The sequence below is a fragment of the Crocodylus porosus genome, unplaced genomic scaffold (genome assembly GCF_001723895.1).
Source record: "Crocodylus porosus isolate Cpor-Errol unplaced genomic scaffold, CroPor_comp1, whole genome shotgun sequence".
NCBI lineage: Eukaryota > Metazoa > Chordata > Crocodylia > Crocodylidae > Crocodylus > Crocodylus porosus.
In genome coordinates, this window is record NW_017728886.1 from 235,398,775 (window position 1) to 235,415,648 (window position 16,874).

The 16,874-nt window shown below is 43.4% G+C and overlaps 1 protein-coding gene across 3 annotated transcripts in view; it reads left to right on the forward strand.

Annotated features, from left to right (window-relative positions):
• Positions 1-16,874, forward strand: part of GRHL2 (grainyhead like transcription factor 2) — a 112,548-nt gene that overhangs the window by 31,971 nt on the left and 63,703 nt on the right. For all 3 annotated transcript variants that reach the window (XM_019551407.1, XM_019551416.1, XM_019551424.1), the window contains exons 6-7: positions 5,368-5,524; positions 8,231-8,342. In XM_019551407.1, coding sequence (XP_019406952.1) covers positions 5,368-5,524; positions 8,231-8,342 — 269 coding nt within the window. The remainder of the gene's footprint in view (positions 1-5,367; positions 5,525-8,230; positions 8,343-16,874) is intronic.

The following is a 16,874-nucleotide window of genomic DNA, read 5'->3' on the forward strand; positions in this document are numbered from 1 at the left end:
GCCAGGCAGGAGCAGTGAGACTGGGGGTTTTCTTGGTTTTTTTCTTCTTAAAGAGCTGGAGCTGGGGCAGGCAGGGCAGCCATGGAGAGGGCTGGTAGGGTGGGTTGGGGGCTTTTGCAGAGCCCTCCATGCAGCAGGGGGCAGTGGGGATTGCCCCCCTGCCTGGTAGCACATGGTGAGTTGGGGCTTTTTGTTTCAAAGTGCGGGGAGCTGGGACTGGTGGGGCAGCTGTTGCCAGGGCTGTAGAGTGGGCGGGGGATGGGCCTGGGTGATTCAGAGATTCAGCAGCAATCAAATTGATTTGAGACAGTGATTCAAATCACTGTCCCCCGAATTGGCCGAACCTGAATCTGAAGCGAATACTAGCTGTTTCGCACAGGCCTACAAGACACACTACCTGTAATGGACCAGAGCTAGTTTAGTCATTGACTCATAAAGGCTCTGATCCAAAAATGTACCTAAGCACATGCTTAGCTAAGCATGTGAGCAGTTCAGTTTATAACATACCCAAGTGCTTAAAATTAGGCAGAGGCATAAGTGTTGTTCTGGATCAGGCTCCTCCTGCTTTATTTCCATGGTCTGCCTTTTTTTTATGGGCCCAGTCCTCCTCTTGAAGGCAAATTCAGAACACCCATTCATTTCCCTGGGATTGAGACTGAGTCATTAAGACGGAGAGTATTTTTGAAGCAGATCTGCGGAAAAGATTTACTTATCTTGCGTTAGCTATTTATGAACTGAAGAGTATTTGCATTCTCTGGAGGTGAAAACCTTTATCATAAGACCCAAGAAGGATGGCTTCTGGTGATATCCTGTTTAGAAAGGACACACCACTCTACTGTGAATTGCACAGACTTCTGCCATGTTCCATAACGCTGTGTGCAGAAATGAATGCCTCAGATTTAAAAAGCTAATAAAAATTAAAGCAATTTTAGGGTCTGATGCAAGGCCCATCGAAGTTAGTGACAAGGTATTCATTGAATTCAAAGGGCTTTAGATCAGAGCCATGGTGAAATTCAAAACAGGATTAGAAAAGTTTGACTAATAATTGCAATTGCATTTACTTGGGTAAAAATGCTTAATGATAGCAGTCCTCATGCTTCAGGACATGAACTGATTGCCAGATGGTATCAGGAAGACATTCCCCTTATGTTTTAGTCCAGGTATTGCACAGCTGGGCAGGTGCAGTTTATTTGGTAATTTTTTTTTCTTTTAAATTTTATGTCATCCAAAACATTCAAAATAGGAAACAGTCAAAACAGGATACCAATCTGTTGCAAATGAACTGTTTGTCAGGTCAGCTATGACGCTTCACAGTAACACCAAAGCAGTGTAAACTAAAGGGCTCCTAATATAAATGTGAAGTATCCTTATAATAGAAAGATAATATATATTAGATATGAATGAAGCAAGATTTATAAAAAAAATAAGTCTCTTGTTTGTTAGACATTTAAACTAATATTTTTTTAAGGCAAGCGTAATCAGAACACCTTGAAATTTAAGCCTTAATTTTACAGTTTAAATTTATTTCTAAATTAAGTTGACATTACACAAATTTTGGAAGTTCTTGTGTTGGAGGAAGAAAGAAGGATGCAATAAAGAATTTTTCACCTATTTAAACAGGTTTTGAAAAATGTTTTGTTGTACTAACATTTTGATTTTTTTTCCCTTAATGTGGTTGGTAAAAGTTACAAAAAAAAAGTTTTGCTGTATGTCCTTTTCTGTGTTACCTAACCTCTTGTCATGTTTGTCAGAGACTGAGCGTCCTTGAAATTCTAACCTTTCGGATTAGCATATGCTTTGCTTTTGACTCCAATTCAGTAGTGTTTTAATGGTATGCTGAATGAAAGCTTTTGTAAGTATACTATTTTCCTTAGCGTGCAGTGTCATCTGCAAGTGTCTTTTTGTATTAAGTGGTATGTGGTGGCTATGGATGTATTTTGAAAGGAGTATTTATTCAGCAAGTTAATATCACTGTTTACTTTCAGAGAGATGTTAGTGCTGTTGGAATGATTTTACTAGATCTCTGTAACAGCGTTGGTGGATTTTGATGGATATTTTTCTGGGGTGATTGAGAATCCTGTCCTTCTCTGAACTCACACTTTTCATAGTGAACACCACTTATCAAAGCACAACCACTTTTTTGGAATAGCTCCTTCTGAAATTCCAATTTTGATTTGATAACATCACTAATATGTGTTAGCTAGGGGTTTATTTAGCCATTATTACTATTAATCAGCTATGTAACTCTGTTAAACTTAGGTAATGTATAGTGTCTGGTTACTTCCTAAAGATGGCTGTAAAACTGGATTCAAATGTACTGTTAAATAATTAGGCTCACTCTCCCCTTTCCCATTGGCTTCTGCATATGCTGTGCTGTAGGTATTCTGTTCTGCCTGTGTACCTATTTGTAGCATCTTCTGTTTTATTCTTATATGGGCTTTCTGTGGCAACTGTAGGTTCAAATGTCCACAAAGGTAACCAAGTTTCTGCTGTTACAGAAAAAAAAAATCACCACTTTCATGTATATCAGCCCATATTTTCTCGTGGCTTATTAAGAAAAGCTAAGAGTGGGGAACCAGATTCAAGTTGTCTCAGTAGACGTTTAAGTGGGACTTTGATGGGAATAGATACCTGCAGAGTGATTCAAATTGACTTGGTGCCAGCACCCTAAAATCTCATTATGTTAGTAAATCCAGAATGTTCTTCAGTTTGGGACTACAGAGTTGGTAAGCGATTGCACTTAAGTGCATTTGTCCATAAGGGGTCCAGGACCAGGAACCTGCACTGCCGGAGTAGCACCTCCCACCATGCTACTTGAACAACAGACAGGAATTTTTTTAAAGTTCCTGAATCGGGTAAAAATTCCTCACTCTCACAACATCCTGTCCCCTCCCCTCTGTTTGTGGCACCTCCCCGTCCCCTTCCATTCTCACCCTTGCCCTCCCTACCAATGCCTTTGGGTGCAGGAAGGGGAGACCTACCTGCCACTGTCCTAGTTGCTTCTGCCCTACTCTAGCCAGGACTGTGGGAAGTGGCTGTGTGTGGAGCTGGGTTTGGCTGGGGACAGAGGTAGTGGCAGGTGGGTTCCCGATCCCTGCATCTGCTCCTGGACTGATAGGAAGCACCCAGGAGTACCAGGCAAGGAGTGGGAACCTGGGTACCACCACTGCTGCTCCACTGAGCATGGTGGAGAAGGATGGGGGCAAGGATTCTTATCTGATTCCGGGACTTAAAATATTCCTGGCTGCTGCTCCCACAGTATAGTCTAAAGGGAGGGGGTTCAGTCATGACAATGCACCTCCTCTGGGTCTGCTTCTGTGCGTCTGTGCAGAAACAACCCAGAGCACATATTTTGGTGATGATAACTCCTTCCTAGGCTCTAGTGCAGTTCAAATTAGCCCTGGAAGGCAACCAAGCTTTGCTTAAGACCCTAGAAAGGACCATGCTGGTAAGCGATAAAAATGCAACCAGTTCATATCAACACCACTAAATTCAGCTTAAAACTGATGGTAGTATCATCCTTGTCCTCCTCCCTGTCAACCTAGTGTTAAGTCCTGTATCCAAGAAGTAGGAGACCTAGGTTCTAGGCTTTCGTCACCTGGTGGGGGCTCAAATCTACATTTCCCACTTCCCATGTAAATGGGTTAACACCAGGAGATAGAATAGGCTAAGTGACTGGACTCCACCACTCCTGTTGAAGCTGGGCCATTGAAAAATGCATGAGTCATTGGCTAGGGACAGACATTACACACAAACCAGTTTAAGTGATCAAAAACTGGTTTAAACCTGTAACAAAATAGACGTTCAGTGAACATAAACCAATTTGAAAATGGCTGAAACTGTTTTGAGATAAACCTGGTTGAATGTAGTATCAGACTTAACTGATTTGGGTCAAACCAGTTTACGCAACGTCTGTCCCAGACCCCTTCCTGGTTTAACTTAAACCAAAGTACCCCAGCATCCAGGTGCTTTGCAGCCCTGGGCTGGGGCTCTCTGTTTCACAGCAGAGCTAGCCCTCCCCTCTGCTCCCTGGCTGGAGCTCTGGCAGAGACTGCAGACACGCATTACTCCTCACTCAAGCAGGGATTCCCCCTTCTTCCCTCTCCCCCAACAAGGACTGTAGCTAGCATTTTTGTATGCTACTAATGCTGAGAGGTGTCTGTGTAAGGTGGACAGGACAGTATCTGCTTACAGTTTTTTGGAGCTAAAAGAAGAGCTTAAACTAATGAGAGGCATTTGCTTTCTTGATGGGCTTATAAACAAGTTACTTCCTGTGTAACTCCCTGCTGTGTAAGTAAAGACTGTGTAACTCCTTGCTGGCTCCATTGCTGGGGGAGGGGGGAGAGATGGACCCCTCCCTAATCAGAGCATCCTGCCGGGGCCTGGCCATGCCCTCCTCAGCTCAGGACTGCAGAAGGGAAGGGAGGGCTGCTCTAGTGCCCCCTGGCTTCTAGCCTGAGCCATTGCAGGCATGTGTCTGAATTTCTTCAGTCCAGAGGGGATATCGGCACAGTTACAAATCAGTTCAGCCTAGCCAGGTTAGACTAACTTGCAAAGATTGAAACGATTCAGGCTTTTTGAATGTCTGTCCCTAGCCATAGGGTCAAAAGGATAGAGAGCTGACTGTTGGCCAGGGCTTAGGACACTTCTGGGAGAGGAGAATCCTGAGTTCTAGCCTCTGCTTGCAGGCTTACTTCTAGTTTTTGTACAATAACTGTATAATGTAAAAAGCATTAACAGTGCTTGGAGCATGGTCCACTGTCTAGCACTAGCCCTTCCCAGCGGAGTACTCCGGCCACTAGCCTGCAGGGAGAAGCTTTTTTCTGCTTAATCCAATGCCCCATGACTTAGTAGTTGCTATTGGCTACTTCTGAATTGACCTTTGAGGATGCTTAACACTCTCCATTCTTTGTATACAGTGCCTAAAAGCCTAAACCTGAATTACTCGTAGGTATCTCTGTTTTCCCGTTGGCTGTATTAAAACTGTAGGTGGCTATCTGGGTTTTTTGGGAAGGCATCCAACTCAAAAGTTAGGCAGGATAACATTGAAGTCAAAACACCTACAGAGGCAATTTGCATCTGGCCCACAGTCCCCATTCCAAGAGGCTTACAATCTAATTAGACTTATTGTAATGTAAGATCAATGCCATAGATTTAAAGGAAGAAAAATTAATTGAGGTGAGTTGATTATTTTTTAAAAATTCATTGTTTACCATTTCTTCAGACCATTGCCATTTGTTCTATATCAGTTGTTTACCCACACTTTCTGTACTTGTATGAAATATGTACTTAAGCAAAAAGGAAAATGTCTTTTTTATTTTGTTTGTGACTGTCTCTCTCCTTCCCTCCCTCTCTCTCTCTTTGCAGCAGCACTTTTCAGTATACTCTAGAAGCTACCAAATCATTGCGTCAAAAGCAGGGAGAGGGACCCATGACCTATTTAAACAAAGGACAGTTCTACGCCATTACTCTGAGTGAGACGGGTGACAACAAGTGTTTCAGACATCCCATCAGCAAAGTCAGGGTATGGCTGACTTTCTGTAGAGAAAATAGATTTCTTTAGACACATTTAGGGTGGGATGTGTTATTTTATGTGTGTGAAGTGCAGAAACATTTTGCTCAAATGGTTAGCATAAGCATGGGAAAAGTTATCTGTGACTTGGACTTGTGTTTTGGTTTTTCTAAATGTTGTCTCACAAGCCAACTAGTTGCAATATAGACCTTTCTTAGGCTGTATTTCAGCAAAACACTTTTACCACATGACTGTTCCTGCTGACTTCAGTGGAACTACTAATAGTTCAGTAAAACACTCAAACTCATGCTTCATTTTAAATGCATGCTTAAGTCCAACACTATTCAATAATACATTTCAGCAGGCACTTAAGTGCTACTGAAGTTTAGTGAAATTCAGATATACACCTGATTGAGTTTGTAGCTCACAAAAGTTCTTGTGGAGCTGAAGGCATTTTCTGGTTTGTAGGACTGGGCCGCTAATTGTAGCATCAAATTCAGAACAAATATGTTACATAACCACAATCTGTTATTTTATATTTGGTTAAGAAAAACATAACATTTAGGGCAATTTCCACCTTCTCAACTTCTGAAAATAGAACTGCTGCCAGCTAATTACTGACAGCTTAATTCTGGTGAATAGACCAGCTGGCAATGTTTTCAAATAAACTGGTTTTATCCTTATAAGTTTGGAGTGGAAACTGAGCCACAAAGTTGCTGCCTAGGGAACTGCACTCTCTCCTAAAGCTTAAAGTACTGCAAGCCTTTGAAATAGCAAAGATCTCCCCATACAACTTAACAAAGTACTACAAATTGAGAACTTTATGACCATGGTGTCATAATCCTTATTTTAAACAAGACTTCTATCCTATGTAGAGTGGAGAGAGTGAGGAGCTAAAGCAGAATTAAATGGATCCATTTATTCAGGCTCTCCAATCTTTTGCTGGAGCTGCTAGTGTTTGTGACATGCCCTTCTTTTGCCAGTTTGTAGCCAACACTGTAACCATGGAAGAAGGAAGAAAATGTAAATATAAATCGTATAACAAACTCCAAAACCAAAGTTAATGGAGGTTCTACATTAACGTCACTAGCCACTGGATCAGGCCTCAAGGGAACGGCTTAGATTTTTATCTGATGTATAATTTGAGGAGAATCTTTGCATATTAATGCAGTGACTGTGATAAACCTTCTTATATTTATAATATAAGATTCCTGGTCATAAGAAGGATGTTTAGGACTAAGGGTTTTTTAAAACTATATACCATATTTACTTGGTTCTAAGACACGGGTTTTTTCTTAATTTAACATGTGGGGGGAGGAAGCCCTTCATTACAGAATCAAGTACAAGGATTGGGGGGAGAAGAAGCAGCTGCTATGGCTTGGGCTTCAGCCCCTACTTGGTGTTGGGACCAGGAACATGATCACAGCTGCTGTTTATCTCATCCCCTGCTGTTTCTGCACCTCGCCATCTCCCCCTGCTGCTTCTTTTCCCCATCACCCCATCCACTCAGCCTCCACCCCTCTGTCTGTCTGCCTGCCTCCTTCCCCCGTTGTCTTTGCTCTATTCTGGCAGGCTCTGTCCATACTGCAGCCTGGGACACTGAACGTAGCCCCTGTGCAGCCCTGCAGCAGTACTGTATATCTTGCATGGCTGTTATGCGGCCAGTGGGGCCATGTTTGCTTAGTGTCCTAGGCTGCAGCATGCATGAAGTCTACCAGTATGGAGCAGAGCCTGCTGTAGAGTTGGGGGGCAGGGAGAGGCAGGAAAAGGGAAGCAGAGGCTGCAGCAGGGTTGGGGGCAGGCCTTCTCACAACCACCTACCTCTGCACTGCCTGGTCCCCTGCAATAGCAGGAGGGATGAATTAAAGATGACCCTTCAATAATTAGATTTGACACATGGAAAATTTAAATAAATTTATGAATTTTCCATGTCTAGCATCTAATTATTGGGAGAGCATCTGAAGTTCAGGGTTACCTTAGATTCAGGTAAATTGTGTGTGTGTGTATCACCATTCATCACATGAAAACATTGTTTTTAAATTATGTCAAACATTTGTGTGTTACAGGATTTTCGCTGTGCAAGTTGTTGATGGTTCTAACGCTAAAATACTACATTTTTGTCAGTGTATATTTTCAGCTGTGCTACTTATTTACTTATTTTTAAACTTCGTTGCAAGAAGTAAGGATGGTTCACAATGATATTTCCATCTGGAACTCTAATTTCTCTGTAGGGAGATCTTGTACTGTCTCCCATCCTCACTCCATTGACTGCAATATGAAACTGGCTGCTGCTTTGTATTTGTTTTACCTAGATGAGCGCTCACTATATGATAGATCTCCCTTCCTAGGCTTATGTAGTCTTCTACAGGCACAAGGCATTCTAATGACATAGCCTCATTAAATATCTTAGTCAGAATCATAATTGGGGATCCTTTGGCTATAGAGGCCACCATTTTTTCTCTAACAAGCACAGATTTCATTAAATTTAAAGTATTTGATGACATTTTATTCAGACTGGAAAGAGAATTGGCATAGAAAGGTATTGCTTGCATCTCACTTGTAGAGCTAGACAACAAAACAGTGAACATTGTTCTCTTCCAGGGCAGGTGCTACTGTGCTCTATAGAGGTGCATGGTTTTTCTAGTACATGGATATCTTAGAATTAATTAAACTTGAGGTATAGCCAGTATTGTATTCTCTACTTTGCCTTTTCTGTAGAGTGTGGTCATGGTCGTATTCAGTGAAGATAAAAACAGAGACGAACAGCTGAAGTACTGGAAATACTGGCATTCACGGCAGCACACAGCTAAACAGAGAGTCCTTGACATAGGTAAGTACTAGAGCCAGTAAAGGACTTGAGCCACCTCAGGATCTGGCTTTTGTAGAAGCCCAATTGGGATTTGGAAATGGATTGTTTTTCTGCCTAAATTTTCCTAAGGACCCTGAACTAGTAGGTTTGCTTAGAAGACACTTACCACATGCTTACAGGATTGGGCCCCCTACAGATGGAGTTGGGGCCACTTTGTTTTTAAAAAAAGGTGGGAGAGGGGAAGGTAATAATGATGACACTGCCCCCCTTTTCTGTGATGTTCTGGTCACAGTGCTTGTTTAGGAAGTAGGAGAGCTGGGTTCATAGATTTCATAGACATTAGGCTTGAAGGGACCTCGGAAGATTGAGTCCAGCCTCCTGCCCCAGGGGCAGGAAGTCAGCTAGGGTCAAAGGATCCCAGCAAGATAAGCATCTAGACATTTTTTAAAAAAGTCCAGACTTGATGCTTACCCACCTCTGGAGGGTGTCTATTCCAGCCTTGGGGGGGCTTAGACAGTAAAGAAGTTTTTCCTTGTGTCCAGCCTAAAATGGTCTTGGAGGAGTTTGTGACTGTTGGACCTTTTTATCCCTTGGGGTGCTCTGGTGAACAGGTGTTCCCTCAGATTCTGATGCATATGCCTTATATACTTATAGGGTGCCACCAGGTCACCCCTGAGCCTGTGCTTTTCCAGCCTGAAGAGTCCCATGCCTCTCTTCAAAAGGCCTGTTCTCTTGCCCTCTGATCATATATGTTGCTCTCCTCTGGACTCTCTTAAGCTTCTCCACATCCTTCTTGAATTGTGGAGCCCAGAATTGGATGCAGTACTCCAGCTGCAGCCTCACCAAGGCTGAGTCCAGCGGGAGGATGACATCCTGTGATTTACTTGAGAAGCATCTATAGATGCAAGCCAGTTTTGTTTGCTTTACCAGCTGCAATATCGCATTGGTGGTTCATGTTCATCTTCCGGTCAGTCATGACCCCCAAATCTCTTTTGGCCATGGTGCTAGTGTGTGTAGTGCTGCCAAGTCTATAAGAGTGATGCGTGGTTTTTTTTACCCGAGGTGGAGTACCTTGCATTTTTCCATATTGAATGTCATCAGGTTTTTATCTGCCCACTTTCTAAGCCTATCAGGATCATCCTGGATCACTAGCCTATCCTTGAGTATGGATGCTCTACCCCAAAGTTTGGTGTCATTGGCAAAGTTGGTCAGTTCTCTTCTGACGTCAGTGTCCACATCATTAGTAAAGATGTTAAAGAGTGCAGGTCCAAGGATGGAGCCTTAAGGGACACCACTGCTCATGGAGTGCCATGATGATTTGCTTCCATTGACCACCACTCTCTGGGTCTGGACTCAGAGCCAGTTCCCCAGCAATTGGACTGTGATGTAGTGGAGGCTGCAGTTGGCCAATTTTTGCATGAGGCGATCATGAGACCAGATCAAAGTCTTTTTTAAAGTCCAGCTATATGATGTCAATCTCTTCTTCCTTGTCCAGGTGATATGTTGCCTGGTTGTAGAAGGAAATTAGATTGGTCAGGCAGGACCTACTCGCAATGAACCTGTGCTGGCTATCCCTCAGTATGTTGCCATCAGCCAGCTTGTCAAGAAAAGGTCTCTTTGATAACTTTTTCCAAAATCTTTCCAGGGATTTGAGGTCAAGCTGACTGGCCTGTAGTTCCCCAGATCTACTTTCCTCCCTTTCCTGAAGATAAGCACCACACTGGCCTTCTTCCAGTCTTCGGGTACTTCACCTGAGCACCATGAGTTCTCCAATATCCTTGCCAGTGGCTGGGCTATGATGCCTGCCAGCTTCTTAAGTACTCTGGGATGCAGTCTGTCAGGACTAGCTGACTCAAAGATGTCCAGCCTCTCAAGATGTTCCTTTACAAGGTCTACACAGATGTTGGGTATAAATTCACCCTCCCTTGGCCATCCCACACCATGTTAGGTAGAGCAGTCCCATTGGGCTGGTTAAAAAACAACACAAAGTACCAATTAAGGAGGTTGACTTTTTCCTGGGTGTCGGTTGTCAGCTGTCCTATTTGGTTTAGCAGGGGCCCATTGTTACCCTTGCTTTTCTTTTGACTCCCCACATCTGAAAAAGGGCTTTTTATTGTCTTTGATACGTGTAGCCAGTTGGAGTTTAGTTGCTGCCTTGGCTTTCCTGGTTCACTCTCTACGGGTATGGACCAGTGCAGAATACTCCTCCTTAGTGGTTCTTCCTATCTTCCGTCCTTTATAAGCCTCTCTTTTTAGATGTAGGAGGTCCATGAGTTCCCTGCTAAGCCAAGGGGGTTGATGTGCCTTTTTGCTACCTTTCCTCCAAGGTGGGGTAGACATCCCTTGTGCTTTCAGGATTGCTCCCTTAAGGAGCAACCGCTCATCTTGGATTCCTCTCCCTGTCCAGTCATGGCCCCTTAGAGCCTCGACAACAAGCCTCCTGAGTTTATCAAAGTCATCTTTCCTAAAGTGGAGGACTTCTGCATTGCTGGCTGACTTGCCAGCTTTGCAATGGATAGTAGAAGTGATCAGCTCATGGTCACTGTCTCCCAGCTTTCCTTCGATTCTTAGGTCACTGACTAGATCATCCCCTTTCACCAGTACCAGGTCCAGTAGCACTTTACCTGTTGTCAGTCCATGGACTTCTTGAGTCAGGTAGAGCTTGTCCATGCATGTGAGGAAGCTTTGTGACTGTTTGGATTTGGCCGAGTGCTCTTCCCATGAGATATCCGGGTAGTTGAATAGTCCGTGATGACTGTTCACCAAGAGCGATGCGCCATGCAGTTGTTCAATTCTTTTCTCAGCCTGATGGGGTTCAAATTCACATTTTTCATCTTCCCAAAGAGTGCCCCAAACACCAGGCTATATGTTAAAGTACGTGGAATGTACTCTCAAGCTCTCATGTAGAAGCTGTGCCAATGGGCAGAAGAGGCTTCAAGATGTATTGAGCCAAAGAGAGAGAAAGCAAGATGAAGCATGATTCTACAGTCTAGAGATTAGGGTACTCACTGGGGAGGGGGAGTCCTTGGTTGCTGTTCCTATACAAAACTGTCACAAGATGTTTCACAACTGATCAAAGACTATGTAGAGTCCTGCTGTATTATGGAGATGTGTGGTGGAACTTTTAAAGACATGGGACTAAGTGATTACAGCTAAAGGCTTTTACTCCTTCTGTTAAGATTGCTGTCTCCTCAGGATCAGGCTGAGGGGAATAGTCAACAAAGCAAGGGTGCTGTGAAACAACTGTTCATTGTGAAGGAGGAGTGGACTCCCACAGTGCTCCTTTTGGGAGGGGGTGAGGGGCAGGGTTTGCCATCTTAGAACCAGAAAAAAACCAAATCATACACTAAAAGTCAAACACCTACTATAACACATTTTAATTTTATTACAAAAAAAAAATTGTCATGATTTGTGTTTGAGTAGTGTATATAGAGGTGATTGCATAACTAAAAATGGTCTTACTTTTGTATATTGTGGGGTATGTATGGTGGTGGGGTGGGGTACATGTGTGGGGGGTTGTGAGTGGGTGTGGCTATGTGGAATGGCATGTCAAGGGGTGTGTATATGTCGGTGGGGGTTGTGGGAGAAAGATGTGAGGTTTGTGGGGGTGGGATGTAGACCCCCCACACACTTCCCCACATGGCACGCAGCCCCTGCTGCTGGTAGCAGCAGCAGACTGGGGGTGGGGGGGAGGAGTTGGGGCCTTGGGCCCAGTGCAGGTGCTGGTGCTGAGCAGGACGTGGTTCCAGCCAGTGCTGTGGCATGGCGGTGAGGAAAGCAGCCTGCCCAGCCCACCTCTATCACAGGGGCTCCATGTGGTGTGCCTGCAGCTCCCACACTTGCACCAAGTGAAGCCCCATTCTAGACTCCACAGGGAAGCAGGAGGCAGGGCTCCCTCCACTCCTGGCAGAGCCCAGGGACCTGCATGGCAGGGGGAGGGGAATGCAGCTGGTTCCAGCATGGGACTTCCCTAAGTACGTGTGGGAGCTGCGGGTGCGCAGCTCGAAGCCCCCGCAATAGGGTCAGGCTGGGCGGGCAGTGCTCCTCGCCTCCGCATGCAGCACTGGCCAGAGCCACACCCCACTGGATGCCAGTGTCTGCGCCAGGCACTAACACCCTGAGTGCCCACTGCCTGCTCTTGCTGCTAGCAGTGGGGGCTGTGCGCCATGTGGAGGAGTGTGTGGGGTCCCCATACCCTCCACCCTCCCTCACACCCACACCCTGCCCAGCCAAGCTCTGTGCTCTCACCACTCCCCTCGGCATAGGCTCTGCACTGTTCTCCGTTCTTCTGTCCAGCTGCAGCTCTGCTGCCCCACCCTGGCCACCACCCCTGCTGCTTTCCTATCTGCTGCCTGGAGCAAGCTGGATGTCTGGGAAGCCAAGCAGGTTTCCATGGGGGTGGCTCCAGCAGGGGCAGCAGCTGCCCTGCCCAGAAGCTGCATGCTGGTGGGATTGAGCCCTTCTGCCCACAGGGGTGGGAACAAGGCACAATAGAGTATGTTGAGGGGTGCATGTATGCATGGGCGCCTCGCTCCCACCCTTGTGGGCAGAAGGCCCAGGAGGGGCACAATTCCTTCATGGATGCAGCAGGTTGGATGAAAGTGCCTGATGGGCTGGACCCAGCCCGTAGGCCATATTTTGCCTGACCCTGATCTATCAACATGCTCTTTGTAGCCATCTTTTATACGTTTGATGACTGTTATCAAATACGTAGTGTTTGCTTTTCCAAACTAAATAATCCCAGTTCTTCCATTTTTTTTCCTGTTCAGTCCTGTTTTCTAGATTTCTTTTGATTTTTATTGCTGTCTGCAGGACTCTTTCCAATTTATCCATGTCTTTCTTTCTTCCGAACTAAGTGAAACCTCACCAGTATTGAATATCCCAAACTTTTTCTTATTTGAATCTTTCACTCTGTTGTAAGATTAGTATAGTTTAGATGTTATCTCCATGGGAAATGTATATTGATATAAAATAATGTACAAATTTAAACTACTATTGTTATGCCAATAGAACACTTTGTGGGTATGGACCCTCTATTCTGGTAAAAGAGTGATTCCACCCCCACCCCCCCCGATTATCTTATATCTTACTGACAACAGTCTAAAGTCAGCTAAAAAGATACTTTTCCATAATAAGTGTTGACACAGGGAGCTATACCAATGTAACTATAGTAGTATAACTAGTGAAAATTTCCTATGTAGACAAGCTGTAAAAAAAGCCATAAAGGTCAGTGCAGCCTGATTTATATATTCATGGACACTTGCTAGGAAGAGCACTTATCTATGTGCTGATATGCTTTGCTGAAAGCCAATGCAACTACTCACATTTTTCAAGTTAAGCATGTACTAAGTCAGTGGAGCTTAAGTACTTTACTGAATCAGGGTATCTGCATATGCCTGGATTCATTAACCTTTAACTAAAGCATTACAGAGGACTCCTGTAATTGGTTCATAAGGATTTCTGCATTAGTGCCTTTTCTGTTTATTTCTTGATTTTTGTAGTTAAGCTTCTTCATTTTTTTTTTTTATAAGTCTACACTGCTGTCAATATCTAAGTTTTCAAGTTGTTAAATATGACTAATTGATAGCTTCTTTTTAGTTGGAAGAGTTATCAAAATTGTTGATAGCATTCTAATAATATTAGAGATCATAGAAACATATATGATGTAGTGGAATACTATGTTTTAGAAATTCAGTGGAATGAATCCATATTTGTTTATTTGCTGCCTTTGCTTTTTTGAATGCTATATTTACAATATTACCCCAAATTGTGCTTTTTTTTCTGTGTTTCTCAGATGTTTTTGTTCCACAACAAGTTAAGGAAAGCTTTCGCAATGTGGCCAATGCAAAAGAATTCCGTATTTAAAAAATAAGTTTCTATATTTTAAAGTACATTTAAGATGCATTGACGAGCATGTTCATTCACCCATATGTTTACAGAGTTCTGTCCAAGGCCCTGAGCCTTTGACAGTGCTTGGAGTATTGCTGTATCCACTAAGATCTCCATCAAAATGAATTAATAGGGCTCAGTGATGCGTATGAAAACTTCACTTCTAAATTTACATTGATCCTGCTCTGAAGGCATTCCTCCTATTAGAAAGCAGGGTTGCAAAACAGAATACCTATGCAAATAGCCATCCTTAATCTCTGTTAAGCTCAGACTCAAGGTAGTGTGATTGACGGCTGACAAGCATATGGGGCTTTTGCCTCCCTTTGTTTTTAACATGCAACTCTTTGTCTTAGGAAGAACTGGGAGTGAAGCTGCGTGATTTCCCCTAATGTTTTATTCCAATAGACTCATCTAGTATTCATTTTGCCAAAGGCATTTACAGGCTCTTCTTGGAGCCTGCAACTGCTCTCTCCAGGTGCTTGGGAATGTTTCAGTGCTGGGGAACCTCAAGCTCCATCTGCAGTAATCTGTACCAGAAAGCATTATACAGAGTCTGATAGACCAAAGCAGGCAGATTTTATTCTCACCCTAATTTGCCAATTTAATGTCTGCAGTCCCATTAGTAAACACTTCAGGGCTGGGATATTTTCCAGCCATTTCTCCTGTGAGTCCCCTACTGTGTTTTTAGGAATGATCAGTTAATGCATAATGGACATGTTTTAGAATAAGAATATATTATAAGGGTTAATAAGTGATTAATAGAAGCAAAAATGGTTACTCAGTTATCATGAATTTTTTTTAATAATACAATTATGATGATTTAGGCCATGTTCTCTTCATGCCTATAACCTGCTTACAATATTTATTAAATACTTATGAATCCTTTATAAGCTATTTATAAAGGTATATTTAATATGAAGTGTGACCTAGAAATAACATGTACAATAGTACATTGAAATAATGATGCAGAGAGTGGAAAGAGGAATTCCTTTACTGTGGGTATCATGGAATGGTACTTATGGTTCCAGATGGGATATAGTGATGGGATGCCTAAAAGCAGGGCTTTTCATGCATCTGTGTTGGCATTGTCCTGTTTCATTGCACCATTTGGGTTCTCTGAATTAAAGATGAGTTCAAGCTACAAACTGCAAATCTGAGAACAAATTCTACTTAAGCTCTAGGGTTTAAGCCCTGGGGATTTGGTTTGAATTCATCTCTACTTTGAACTTTTTATAAAAGCCATAGTCTACTGATCATGTGAATAAAGTAAAGTTTCACAGCGAGCTGATGTCTCAGTATCTGCATTCAGGTTGGCCTCGGCACTGACAGCATAATGCTAGAAATGTGGTAAGCAATCATGAGATGTCTGTACCATGTCAAACTATGCTAGAGATGCTGCTGCAAACACTCTGCACTCTAATCTGTTCCATGTGTATGGAGTGCTTTGAATGTCGGGTAGCTGCTGTTAAAAGAATGCTGGGTGTCCTTGTCATGTTCAAGAGTGGCACTGGCCCTTATTCTGTGTGTACTGTATGTAAATACAAGCAATGCAGCTGCTTTTTGGTGTGCAGCAACTGGGCAGAACATGTTCATCGTAGTGTTGACTAGCACAGTTAGATATTAAGGACATACCTCAGAGTGCTGCTATTCACAGATGAACATTGTGGCTGCTTGCAGCCATTTAAAAAGCTAAAAATGACGCTTTACTTTAAACTCAGTGCGTTACTGCACCAAGTCCTGCACATGCCCAGAAGAGGCAGCACCTTAGTTGGCCTGGCTTGCCTGATGTCTGTATAGATTATGTGCTTTAGCGGGGCTTTTTCTGGTGCTTTTATGTAGTAGCTGATTGAATCAGCTTTTGCTAAAAGTGCCAAAAATCCCCGCTGAAGCGCCTGATCTTTACAGATATTGCAGAGTTGGGTCGAAGTAATGCTGTGCTTCTGTCAATAAAGCGCATCTTTTTTTTTTTTTGTTCATTTATTTTTTTAACGTGTACAGGCAGCCTGTATGACTTCCTTTGTTATAGCTTTTCAACAAAAGAAGACTTTTGAAACTAATTCTTCCCTATTCCTCAAGGCCATGGAGGCAGAAATGGTCAGAAGGAGCCTGAAGAAAATACCATGAACATCTTTCCAGCTTGGAGACCAACCGTTTTCCCTGCTGGTGGGAAGATCAGCCTTTTGAAGTCTGGCTGGAAGCATTGCTTCCCATTCAGCCCTATGGTGAATGATCCTTGCTGTTTTTCCTGTGGGTCTGCCTGCTAAACTACTCACAGTGAGAGGGGTTCTTAGCCAATAATTGGGATAGCAATGAAACAGAAGCTGATTCACTGTTTGGATGATGATTATATTCGGGTCTCCAAATATTTGGATGATGGGCTCTTTTCTCTTTCCCCTCCCCCTCTGTTTTAGGATTATCTCTCAAAGACCTCTTTTCCCTCTGATTTGAATTTGCCTGTTGGAGGCAAGGGCTCATTTCCCTTCAATTTAGTGCAACAGCTGATAGCCCTCCTAAGGTGGGGGAGGGCTGGTCTAGAGGTTAAGGTTTGAGCTTCTTTGCGACACTTTCTCTGTGACCGTAGGCAAATTATTTGACCTCCCTGTGATGTCTCAAATCCCCTTCGTAAATATGGCCTTGCTTCTTGGGCTATTGTGAGGATAATTA